At 28.8% G+C, this 13741-nt stretch overlaps 1 protein-coding gene across 4 annotated transcripts; it reads right to left on the bottom strand.

Annotated features, from left to right (window-relative positions):
• Window positions 1-93: 93 nt before the first annotated feature.
• On the bottom strand, window positions 94-7535 carry LOC114178439 (sucrose nonfermenting 4-like protein). 4 transcript variants are annotated; one of them, XM_028064346.1, is made up of 15 exons: window positions 7418-7531; window positions 7261-7297; window positions 6764-7000; window positions 6553-6640; window positions 5999-6178; window positions 5380-5517; window positions 5232-5291; window positions 4818-4907; window positions 3416-3520; window positions 3144-3288; window positions 2893-3066; window positions 2567-2630; window positions 2340-2409; window positions 727-841; window positions 94-647 (listed from the first exon to the last, which is right to left on the bottom strand). In XM_028064346.1, exons 3-15 carry the CDS (start codon window positions 6886-6888, stop codon window positions 556-558), a joined length of 1446 nt encoding a protein of 481 aa, XP_027920147.1. In that variant the 5' UTR covers window positions 6889-7000; window positions 7261-7297; window positions 7418-7531; the 3' UTR covers window positions 94-555. The 4 variants fall into 4 exon arrangements, with proteins under 4 accessions (XP_027920147.1, XP_027920146.1, XP_027920145.1 ...); XM_028064345.1 differs by having other exon boundaries at window positions 7450-7530; XM_028064344.1 differs by having other exon boundaries at window positions 7435-7523.
• Window positions 7536-13741: the final 6206 nt, after the last annotated feature.

Raw genomic sequence — 13741 nt, 5'->3', positions numbered from 1 at the left:
CTCTGTTACCCTTTCGTCCATTGAAAAAAGAAAAACCACATTCGCTTAGGGTTGGGAATGAGGAAAAAACATAATATATTTGCCCATCACCACTCCACAAAAAGGATAGTTAACAAATGCTATTTCTCGAACTAAAGCTAGTCAACAAAAAATAGTATTTGGAATATTGGTCCTCCCATAATTTTTCCCCCGAAATTTGTCACTGGACAATATATGAAACGATTACACAGATTGTGCACTCCCCTTTGCCTGTATCCATATGAGGAAGACAACATATTTGAACATAATATGAGTGGGGAAAGATGAATAAATTTGGGGCAATCAGGCTAAAATTTACAGGCCTCTTTCTCTAGCCTAAAATCTTAAAACAAGGCAATGAAGCAAGAGGCCAAACCAATTGTATTTCAATGAAATAAAGATGAAATCACCGTGTAAAAGCTCTGGAATCTCTTCTTAGTGCCTGTGGCTGGGCCGATGATGGTTGCCTGACTATATGCATAAGTGTCATGACCACCACACTGTCTGTCAAACTTGTTTGGTCACCAACAATCCAAACTAACCAAGGAAGAACTTGAATATGTCACTCAGTGATATGATGCCTTCTACCCTCTTGCTTCCCGCTTCCACAATCACTAGCCGCCTCACACCTGCATTCAATGAAGTCTAGTTAAACTATAACTCAAAACACAAAGTGCCTTTCATCTCATAAAGGCCAAACAAACGTACCTGGTTGTGACAAACGTTCCATCACTTTATGCAGAGAATCAGTCCGCAAACACATCTGACATCTTTGACTTCTCGGTTCGAAAGAACTGTAAAAATCCTGCCCCAATTGCAATGCCTGCAAAAATACACCAACTTAGGTACTATCTTCATCAACAGTTAAAGATGCAGGCTTTCTCCCTTATTCTTAAACTGATTTAACAATTAACATCCACCAAAATTATACAAGGAAATACTGGAACAAAAGGTAAACAACTTCAATTTTTCATCCCTAAAATGTGACAGTGTAAAGGAATCCAAACAATGGGAAGAAACCAAGTGACTTTCAGGAGATAGAAATACAAATAAATAGCAAAATCCTTATAACTGGCATTAGCAACGAATTAAGAGGTTTGATGACAAATTGGATAGAAGAGTCCGTTTTTCCCATTTAAAAGAAATACAGCGGCAATCCTAATTCAAATCAGCCACTAAGAGCAATAGTGATTATCCTATTAAAATCAGCATTTTTCTTGACAGCTTAAACAATCAGCTTTTAGCTTCTGCTAAAAGTATTCTCACTAGGTGTGGCCTAAGGTGAAGGTGGATTTACATCAGCACAATCAGGAACCGAACATTGAAAATTACAAATTGGAAATAAATGAAAGATTTCATTGAATTGAACGTCACACTCAACACAAGTCATATCATCCAACTTCTCCCAAAATTGAGCTAAGTTGATTTTAGCTCACGGGAGATTCCCAATTTATTTTAATTTCTTATTTTCTTCTTTATAAGTGTTTATAGATAAGTCTTAAAAAAGAAGTTCCTTCATCATTTTTCTCCTTTACTACTAATTCATCCTCATTAACTAAAACTCACTTCTTATCCATATATCACATTTTTGGGAAGGCCCCTCATTTTGATCACCAAAATGCTACAAGAAAACTAGTACAATTTGACCTGGATTATTATTGCCGGTATCTGTAATTCATCTGCCTAATTAATTCTTCATGACAGGTTCCAACAAATGGATACATTACCAAACATTCAAAGGATAAGTTCATTTGAAGTTCACACAAGACTTGGTAGAAAAATAAACATAGGAGAAAGTAACTCTTTATTGGTAAAGTGAATGCCTATTTTCACTATGTACACATTAATTCATTGGTGCATATTAACTTTCAACACCAAACAGAACGATATCGAACCTCTGCATCAACAGCACTACTATGCTACCATTCTGAATAAAAGCAATCTAGTTCCATGTAAGACTTTACTTTACCAATTAGCATCACATCAAGCTCTATATCTCTTTAACAGCCAATAATCAAGCAAAAGAAACAAATGATCAACTATCATTTTTGAGATGAGAAACGTTTAAAAAATTATGGATATTACACAACTTCAAAAGTAGGGAAAAACACAATTAAAGTATCTTAGTTCTAGATGCTCTTTGTAGTGCTGCCTAAATTTAGAGAGGAATAACTGATTTAACTAAATTCTCAACATCATCCTCATGCAATTAGTGTCATGCAGTCCGCAAAACTACCTAACCAGAAAAAATGAACTGTTCATATTTCTATTTTTTTTATTTTCATGAATTGTCAACAGAAGTTTTAAGGAAAAAAGCTTACCTGATGAACCGTCATTTCATCAAGATTAATATGTGTATATGTTCTGTCCTTTGCCAAAGCTGTTATATCACTGTAAAAACAAGGAGGGGAGGAAAAGTGAAAACTGGACAAGTGCCTCTAAACATTGAACTGTTGGTAGGACAATTTAATGATTGGACCATAGATTAATTCCGAGTATCTCAAACAAGGCATCAATAAGTGTACTGACAAGAATAAAAACAACTAACCTTCGACAATATATATCCAGTAATGAGTCACTGTCATCAACTATTGGTATTGAACTTACTTGAGCTACAAAACAAAGAACAAGATGTTATATTAGCATAAGCAAACACCTCTATCAAAGGTCATTTCTTTAAATCAGAAAATGGATCATCCTTACTTTTTTATTTATTCTAAACATTTATCTTGTATTTATTGTTTAATTACACTTGAAAACAACCCTTCTTCTAAAAACGGAGTACCCTCTACCATCAACTCAATGCCTCAAAAAAATAATAGGATACCAATTTCTTTTGTACAATATGTTCAAAGTTAGACAAAGAAATCACACCTTGAACTAATAAGTTTAGGGCTGAAGTAAGTGAAGCATTTGGTCTCAACATTGCTAGAGGCTGGCAATTTGTCTCCCCAATTTTGGGCACCCACGTACCCACAGGGATTGCACAGATTGGAAGTTGAAGTATGGGCAATGAACTAGAACAATTCCTAAAATACCTGCAAATGCCTGAGAAACCAATTTGGTAAGAATCAGCCAAATCTGAACAAACATACATATAAAGAAAGTTCGGGAAAAAAACTTACATTTAAGGATTCCTGAAAGTGAAGCAAGATGTAGCAGCTGGGGAAATGAGTCATCTTCAGAAGATGAATGAATAATTGGAACTGTTGAAATTCCATTTTGCAGGATCTTCAGAGCAATCTCTTTCAGATTATCATATGGCCCTGCCTGCATAAATGAAAACAATCAATGTATAATGGTCAGAATGAAAACAAGTATCATCATATAAAAGTAGAATTACACAATAAAGGCATTCACATATCAATGACAGGAAAAGCCAACATAAAATACTTACACGGATAAAACCCTGTGTAAATGCTGTCCATTTTCCTTCTTTCCAAGCTGATATGGTATGTGTTTCAAGCTCCTCTTCGGTCAGATTGGACCCATGATTTCCAAGCTGAGAAAAGGACCAAGTTTTAACAAGCATTACGAAATACTGAAGACAGATGGAGTGCAATTCCCTAAATTTCTATTTTTAGAAAAAAAATAAGATAAGAAATATTTTCTGTTATGAAATTTCTCCCTTCGTTATTTAAAATGTGAATGATTAACAGAAGAGTTAAATTACTTACATCATGTGTTACTACTCAGTCAAAATTATTTTTACACTCATAATTTTTATAATTTAAATTTATAACTTAATTCAACATAGTCTTAAAAGAAATTGGTTTTAAAATTCAGTACATGTCTAAATTATATATTTATAGAGATAATTAATTAACTAAACAATTATAATTTGTTAATTAGATATGTTTATAATTTGAGATAGTATATAAGAATTCAAAAAATACATTAAGTTTATTTCAAAAAATTATATACAATTCTGTCAAACCGGTAAGTTGTCATTTAAATATGATTTAGATTATGTCATTTTGGTCCGTCTCAGAGAATCAAACAAAACATAGGATGATACTATTCTTATCCTTTTACATCTGGTTTTGTTTTCCAGTGAATATTAAACAAAAGATTACAGTTACCTAGTTCATAACCTATCCAACTCTAATCAAGCTCCCTTGTCCTATTCCTATCCTTTTTCATCCCCTTAATGTCCACCAAATGGACCGTATTAAAAGGTTTCTTACAGGAATTTGAGCAATACAAAGGTTAGAAATTCTTAGAAGACAGACCAAATTCAAATTTTGAAGTTGCTTCTTTAAAACTAGAAGATGAATGTTATAGTAACTCCGTAATGTATTGTTTACGCAAATAACATACATTATCTATTGATCACTTATTCATCGTCAATTGCTCAAATATATTCAGATTCTTCTGTTTATTTTTTTTGTTTTTGTAATTAGGTCTGGCCATTTATTTGATAGAGCTTGCCATGGGGCAAGGCTGGAGATACAGTTCTTCCAAGAAGATGGTTGAACTTAGTTCTTGCAAGAAGATGGTTGAACTTAACACACAAGTATACAATCGGACTAAATTAAAGGAATATGAAGCAATAGGTCTACCTTTCATGAAAAGAATAAACTATAATTCTATAACCAAGCAATAAATATTTCTCTTTGGTTTTCTAATTCATTTTTTATGTTCTTCATACCAGTTTCTGTAATTTGTCGTACAGCTTGTATATATTGATATTAGCCTTTCCAAGTTATTTTAAGTGTAATACAAACCATGACGACAAGAGCTTTGCTACCAAAAATATGCCAATAGAATGGGCTAATATAGTCTTGTACTTGACATACCTCTCTTAAAATTAAAATAAAATCCAAGGCACTAAGAACTCCAACAAACTGCCCCTTGCAGATGTCCCAAAGAGGAGCCATGGGAATTCCCTGTAAAATTACTCGATTCATATAAGTTGTATGAACAAACTACTAATCAGCAACAGAAAAAACATACAGTAATACTACAGATGAATATGCTAGAGCATAAAATGAAAGATGCAAAAGACTCAGACATTGTCAAAGCAAGAGATTTTGAAACAACCTCTCAAATTCAGCAAAAGGATTCAAAAGCATACAAGTTATTTCCAGCCTATTTACCAGGGAAAGAAAGGAAGTAACATGCAGTATCCAGTATTCAAACAGATTTTTAGCATAATCACTCAATATATTTGAAAACTCAATATAAAAATTTTAGTCCAGGCAAAAAGATACCTGCTCATGCAGTATGTGGAATGCCTGTTTCACAGGCAGCTCGACATCCAAGGTAACAACCTGTGGCCAGATGTCCCTAAGTTAGTAAATTATGTAACTCTAGATGGAAAGTCACAAAAATAAGGGGTTGATGGTAAAAGTTCCAAACCTTGCCTGACTCAGGAAGTAATTCATACGCTGTGCACGAAGATAGGAATGAAGAAATACGCTGACGAGAGGTCTGTACATCAGCATCTGATATTCTTGGTAACAACACATTACTTAATGTACCATCTGTCAATCGGACCTGAACAATGAATTTTCATAAGCAAGGAAACGAAAATCTTAATATATAGCAATAATAAAGGTGATATGATGTTTTGGTAAAGACTTTCTTAGACTAAATTACCCTTCAACGGTTGGCTCCATAAACTACTACTTCTCTCCCACTTCCACATATTCTATTCAGTCTCTTTACTCTCTCTCTCTTTTCCATTCATCCCACTCCCCAAAGCACTGACTATCCTAAACTTTCTAAGATGTGGGCAAACATTTACACCAAAAAGATATCACTTTATGTCAAACCTAGATAAATGAGCATTGTAGAATTGAAAGACATTAAAATAATGGATCTAGGAGTTCCAAAAGGAGTTACAATACAATCTTTAGATAGATATCAGTATGAATACCATTGTCAAAGTACCAAGTACAACTCCACCGGCCAGTATGCAAAGATAAGATATGCTCATAACAACATTAACAACTGTCAAAGTATGAGTAATGTTTACCATGCGTCGAAAAGCCTCGTTATCCACATCCATGTTAGATCCAGAAACTATCTCTGGAGTTAAAACAGGTACAAAATTAGGATCAGTAGCCAATAAAACGGTATTAACTATCCCATATTCTCCAGATAAACAAGGTTGATGCTCATCATGCCGCCATTCCCCATCAACATAAAACTTGTACTGCATTCAAATAACTATGTAATAAGTATCTAGCCACCAAGAATAAATGTCAAACATTTTATTCCCATGACACCATTCATAAACAAACTTCAATCGGAAAAAAAAGGGCTGTATCTCAAAAAACATTCATTGAGAAAATCAAACATCACAAAACAAAATCTCAAAAAAGACTAAGATTGTGAATAGATCTTGCCCTAAACCTCTAGAAATAACTGCACCAAATAACATTTCTCTTATGCTGTCTATAAAGTATTGTCATTAACACATAGCTCAGTGCCAAATGAACATTTTGCCACCAAAACAAAAATTATAAACAATAGACCACAAAAATTATGAAGTGAACAAAACTTGTTAGTCAGACACTATAAAATGACCTGATGATAGCCAGGAGCCAAGCTATGAATGACTTGAAAAACAGTTGGGCAGCCTTCCACTGGCGACATTTGTAGAAGTTCAGACCACCTGGAAAGTGACACGAATCCCACGAGAACCAACACAACAAAATCAGAACAAAGTGGAGCCCTTTTCACCAAATGGATGATGATTGCAGAAGGATTAAGGTGTGTTAATCAGCAAAAGACTCACCGTGTGAAAGAACCGCTAAGATACACACTTCTTCCCCCATATGGCCACACAAACCGCATGGGAATTAGCACAGGCCCTGCCACACCACCAGCATCCCTAGCAGAATCCACGCTTGGACTGAACATTTTGCCTCCAAATTCAGAGTGCTAAACTGATAAGACCCTCCAAGAACAACACTTCATTGCATCATGCCACCTTGTTCAATTCGTATAGTGAATGCAGCTCCAATTCAATGCACTAAGAAGCCAACAAGAAATAAAAACGAGAGAGAGAAAAGGCAGAACATCCAAATCAAAATCCTGTCGGGGAAAATAAAAAGTTAAAATTTTGATGCTTTGTTTCACGAAAAAATGTAAAACAGCCAGTGCCCATAGCTCACTGCAACAGAACCAAATAGAAATTTGAAGAAGGTACGAAAATCGACACCACAAATTGCATGCAACAAACCCATTGACTAACAGACACAAAACCCTAACCCTAAATCGAAAGAAACGTACCAAATCGAGCCTTGAACGTCCACGAATTTAAGAATTTCTGGAGAAAAAAAATGCTTAGAAGAAAAAAAAAAGAAAAAAAAATATAGAAACCCTATTGAAACATAAGAGGAAACAGGCTGAGAAAATCGAAGATGAGTGAGCTAGGAAAGAATCCAACCGTGAAAAAAAAAATACCAAAAAAGACGAAACCTTGAAATAGATGCTGAAAATTTATCACTGAAGCCAAAAACAAAAAATTGATGTTAATTTAATCGGAACATAAAGAGAGGAACAGGGTCAATGAATTATGATTTATGATCTGCTGCTGACTAATCATTGTTAGAGAGGAAAAAGAATTTGTTTTAATTATAATAATAATAATAATTACTATTATTATAATATATATATAATAATTATAATAATAATAAAATGTAAACATGCATGAGTTTAAACATATCTAGAGAAGTAATTTTTAATTAAAAGATGACATGTTAATTAATGTTTTAAGAGATTAATCATCAGTCAATAAATCACTTAATTTTCAAAACATAATTAATGAGATGCAAAACTGCTATAACATCAGTACATCTAAACTAAATTCTTGGATACAGGTATATAATCAACTTATTAGTTTTATAATAAAAAATACTTAATATCCTTCATACTTAGTTTAAGGTTATACGATTATTTACATTAAAAAAATATATATTAAGCAAGTATGCACAGATTTGCATTAATGGGTGGAAGAATGGGAAAATTTGTGAGATAAACAAATTTACCCTGAGAATATTATATCACATACTGTAATTGAAAATTACATGTCCTTCTATTTATAATTAACTGTGATTTTAATCTATGTTTTCAGAATATATAGTAAATTTTTGTTATAATTTAAATATAGGTCTTTTTACTTGTGTGAATTAAATATATGTTAAAAAATTACAATCATTTTAGTATTTGTTACTAAACTATATTCTTGTTAATAATATAGTTTGAACTCTATTCATTTTTTCTTAAATAAAGAATAAATATTATAAATATTATTTCAATTTAAATACTGTTTTCCTTAATCCAGGTGTCATCTTCTCTTTGTAAATTTTACATTATAAAAGAGGGACATGCAATGCAATAATGCATCCAATCCCAGTTTTGTTAACTTTTTATTATGATTACTTTATAGATTGTACAATGCTTCTTTATTAGTTTATAATACATTTAGTTACACTAGTGATAAATTTGAAAAATGTTTGCATGGTATATTTTCTACACTTGTTTTGTTCACTACTTTGCATACTGTTATGTTTTTATCTCTTTATTTACTATTTACTTTTTTATTTCTTCATCATGCTCAATCTTAAACACATATACCTTAAAAATATATTAAAAAACTTGACACATCATATATTAAGAATTGGACGTCTTTTCATTTTTAACAATCGTCTACAACAATAATTGTCTTTGGCCTCAAAATAAAAAAAAAAAAAAATCAACTTTCTAATTGTATCAGACTTTGTTCATTTCTAAATTTGTGACGTGTTTGTAAAGTTTTGAATATCAATAAATTATAGTTTTTAATTGAGTATTTAATAAAAAATTGTTATTTTTGAGAACAAAATATCTTTATAAGTTTTTTTTTTTTTTACATTCTTTTATTAGATCAACAACTTATTAGTTTCAATTATTATTAATGGATATTTAAAGCACGGAATTTCTTTAAGAGATATAATATTAATATAAGACATGAATCCAATCATATAAAAAATTGACATCATTTTCAATCTAAAATATTGAGACAGAAGTTTAATGCTCAACTTTTTCTTTTTTACTCAATGTGAGATTTAGATTCACATTTAAATATCCAATAATTTTTTATACATTAGTTGTTTACGTATTAGTTAAATAAAGAATTTGTTTAATTGGTTACAATTTGATTTTTTTTGAATGTGCGGAAAAAAATGAAGGCATGAAAATGTGAAAGATGTGATTTTTTCACATCCTTGTATATGAGGAAAGAAATGCGTAAAAAGCCAATGAATTTTAGTTGAGTTTACAAAAGGATATTGATATTTTGACTACTAAATTTTGACAACTTTTTTTACATTATGATGTGTCATCTTCTAAGTGAAATATTGAAAATAAAAAATGAAGAAATGGAGAACCATTTAGAACATGCCACATAAGGTTGTAAGAGAAAGTTGTCAAAATTTAGTAGTAAAAAAATCATTTTCCTTTAAAAAATATACTTTTTTTGGTTCACACATTCATATGTTCATATTGATTGTTATAGTGAGTGAAGTGTAGAGTCATTGGTGATGAATGATGAAAAAAAAAGTAGATTCTCATTTTTCACATATTCGTATAATATATATATATATATGATTGTTATATAATAATAATTTTTACTATAAGGTATTATTTCCTCATTATATCTCTCGTTATTTTTTCCTTAAATTAAACATGAGTTTCATTTGTCTTTCTCCTTAAATAATTTTGAGTCACTCAAATCCATCATCTAATCCAAACAGAGCAAATGTGCAATAGTCTTTCAAATTGTTTGTAAGACACACATTTGATATTTTTTTAATATTTTTATTTATTGTTTATTTTTATATGTAGAATACTACTTTAATATATTTTATATAATTATTTTTTATTTTCTAATTCACTGTCAATCATACTGTAATTTTGTCACTATAATTGTATAAATAAATTTTATTCAGTATAATATAAAAATTTGATGTAATTGCCATTAATTTTTTTTATCACCATCTAAGATATATCGAAGTTCAAAATACAAGATTTATATTAAAATTTTATTAGTATTAGTTTAATATTTGTTCTTTGCGTGGTTTTGATCAATTGGTATATTACAACTTCTATTAGTATTAAAAAGATATTCATTAGAATTTAAAATTTAAAATAAACATACATTTAAAATATATTTTAATTTGATTTTTTTTTCCTTTTATCTTTTTTTAAGGATATTTTTAAATTTTATCAACTAGGTTCCATTAATGGTTGAAAATTTAATAAATATTTTGGTTCTTATGAAATTTTATTTGGTATTTTAATTTGAAATATACATAATCATAATTTCTTTCTCAATACTTGATATACTTGATATCTAATAAACAATCATTTCTTAATATTGAATGTTTGATAATATTATATCTCCTCTACCGTAATTTTTTATTATTTTATAAAAATTAATAGATTAATATTGAAACGGTAAGAAAACGGATACGGTTAGTGGTACGAAAATATATTTGTCACCCGATGGGAATAACGATATGGATGAGATAAAAGTTTGATACATGTTGGATTTTTTAAGTATATAAATGAGGATGCTTTTTTTTCTTTTATAAATATAGATATGAGATAGCAAATCCTACCTAGTTTTCTTGACTTGAGATTGTTTTGACCGAGATTCAAGGACTTCTATGTAGGGATGACAAATAAACATGTCCTCATGGATATTATCCGAACACATCCTCGTTTTGATGGGGAATTCCCGCATTGATTGGGTATGAGAAATCCCAAACTTTTTAATTTGGTATGGGAATGGATATGAGCATGTACCTCGTTCCTGTTCCCATACCCGTTAATACTCGTCTCTACCATATTCTCGTCCTCGTTTAAATTATTAAAATATTTATAGTCAATTAAGTATATATATATATATATATATATATATATATATATATACATATTACACACTTATTATTTTTTATTTCTTCTAACTTTTTGGTTTGTCATAAAATTAATTCGCATCTCCAATATATTTTTCATCTTATCATAATCATTATGTAATTATGTTTGAATCATGTATGTTAATTAAATAATTTGTGTCTTACATTTGAATATTTTTATTATTTTTTATATTTTTATTTATTGTATATTTTTCTCTCACATGAGAATGTTTAAGACTCTCAATTTAAGTGTTCAATAACATAAACCTTACATTTACTAAGTAACATCAAAAACTTATCTTCTTTACTTTATTATTATTAATTTTTGTTTCATTTGAAAAACTATATTGTTTCGCTAAAATAATTTTCTTTATTTCTCAACCATTAACTATGTTGATATTTGAAAAGTTTTCTTAAATCTCTAAAGTATTTCTCATTTAATCATACTCCTAATTATACATTTGTTTTTCTTGGTGCGATTTCATTTAATAGTCTCTTAAATTTTTTCTGAGATACATATTTTATAATTTTATAATATTTTTATTTGTTGTTAATATGTAAAATGCTATTTTTATATATTTTATATAATTATTATTTATTTTCTAACTTATTATCATACTGTAATTTTCTTACTATAATTGTATAAATAAATTTTCTTTACTATAATATAAAAATTTAATATAATTGCATTGAATTTCTTTTTATCACCATCTAACATATATTGATGTTCAAAAGATACAAGATATATGTTAAAATTTTATTATTGTTAGTTTAATCCTTATTCTTTGTGTGATTTTGAATTATAACTTTTATAGGTGTAAACAAGAGATTAATTAGAATTTAAAAAACTGAAGTAAACAAACTTTTAAAATATATTTTAATTTGAATATTTGTTTTCCTTTTGTATTTTTTTTAAAAAGTATTTTAAAATTTTATCAACCACGTTTCCTTAATGTTTACAAATTTAATAATTGTTTTAATTCTCTTGAAATCTTATTTGGTATTTTAATGTGAAATGTATACAATTATAACTTATTTCTAAATATTTGATATCGACAAAATAACTCTCATCTTAATATTGAATATTTAATAATATTATGTTCTTTACCGTAATTTTTCATTTTACAAAAATTAATTAATTAATATTGAAAAGTAAGAAAACAAATACGGATATGAATACAAGTATATAATCGTTGTTACTCATAAAGATGAGACAAAAATTTAATACCTATTGAATTTGGGTATAAAAACAAAAATAAGGGTTAAATATGTTTTTGGTCCCTCAAGTTTCAGCGAAATCTGGAATTAGTCCCTCATCAAAACTTTTAACCAATTTAGTCCTTCATATTTCAAAATGCATGAATTTAGTCCTTTAAACCAAATTTTGTTAAGTTTATCTGACGTTTCAAGCGCATTTCATGATAGTATTTAAATTATTTACAATGTTTGACACATTTTTGCTTTGATGTTAACTTAAATACTATCATGAAATGTGTTTGAAATGTCATATAAACTTAACAAAATTTGGTTAAAAGGACTAAATTCACGCATTTTGAAAGATGAAGGACTAAATTGGTATAAAGTTTTGATGAGGGACTAATTCCAAAAATCACTTAAACTTGAGGGACCACAAACATATTTAACCCCAAAAATAAAAATAAATTTATTTCGATAAAAATGAGTGTATAATAGTTGCCATCTCTATTTTTATAAAAACCTAGGATTGAAACTTGTTATGACTTGTCTTGTGCTATAATTGACAATCACAAACGAACATGTTTAAATGGCTGCATAAAACCTTAAACTCAATTTGATATGTGTCAGACATGTTCTAAATCTTTACTTAATTATGTTTGAAACGTATCCTCTTTTATTACATGACCAAACTTTTGACTTTTTATCTCGTGTGAAAACAATTTTTTTTATTTTTATTTTTATGAATGATATGTAAATCTATCTCATTATAATCATCGTAATAAAACAAAATATAAAGTAAATATTGTTAATGAATATTTATTATTAAAAAATGTTTATATTTAATATATAATGTACTAATATGAAAAAGAGTCACATGTGGTATAAAAAATTATTTGCAATCTAAATAAGTTGATAATCTTGATTAAAATAAAAATTATGTCTGATTTAAATAAAATTATCGCTGAATTTTTAGGAAATATGTTTTGTTAGAATATATTAATGATAATATTTTGTAGAGTAGTGAATGTGTTTACAAGTGCCTTTAAAACTAGTAAATATCAGCAGTACTTTGTTTGTGTATGTATCACTTTAAAACAAATAAATATTAAATTGACACATAAAAATCACGTGTTGTTTCAAATAGTCAACTTCCTATAGTGCGTGTGACTGTGATGCACGACGAACGATGAACAATTTACGTTCACGCGCTACACTTGCACGTGTCATTCCTTTTTAATTTATGGAGATCTTAGTAATAAACAATATAATCAATATATTTGATTATTGAACATAAAAAATTAAATATTTTTATGTTCGTATGATTAATACTATTTTGAATAAAGATTTTTCAAGCATTTTCGAATGTTGAAAACTATAATCGAAATTTAATTTTTTCACTTATAGATGCACTTTTCTTATTGGATTTACGATTTAATTTTGATCATTTATATATATATATATATATATATAATATTTTATCAATACTTATCAATAAAATATCTAATTTATAAATAATAATATAATAATATTTTTATGATAATAATAATTTATAATTATTTATATCAATAATTTTAATATATATAATTTCAATTTGGATTCACATAATAACTACTGAA

Source organism: Vigna unguiculata, chromosome 3, assembly GCF_004118075.2.
Source record: "Vigna unguiculata cultivar IT97K-499-35 chromosome 3, ASM411807v1, whole genome shotgun sequence".
Classification (NCBI taxonomy): Eukaryota; Viridiplantae; Streptophyta; class Magnoliopsida; order Fabales; family Fabaceae; genus Vigna; species Vigna unguiculata.
Note: the sequence above shows the minus strand (reverse complement) of the source record. Positions and strands in the feature narration are given on the sequence as shown.

Bases quoted from the DNA above. Each gene is read 5' to 3' on its own strand.
- LOC114178439 (XM_028064343.1), bottom strand. From the start codon at position 6,888: ATGTTCAGTCCAAGCGTGGATTCTGCTAGGGATGCTGGTGGTGTGGCA. The intron at 4,908-5,231 runs GTATCTTTTTGC...GTAATTTTACAG, and splicing joins TCCACATACTGCATGAGCAG to GGAATTCCCATGGCTCCTCT. The intron at 2,631-2,892 runs GTGTGATTTCTT...TTTGTTTTGTAG, and splicing joins CCTAAACTTATTAGTTCAAG to CTCAAGTAAGTTCAATACCA.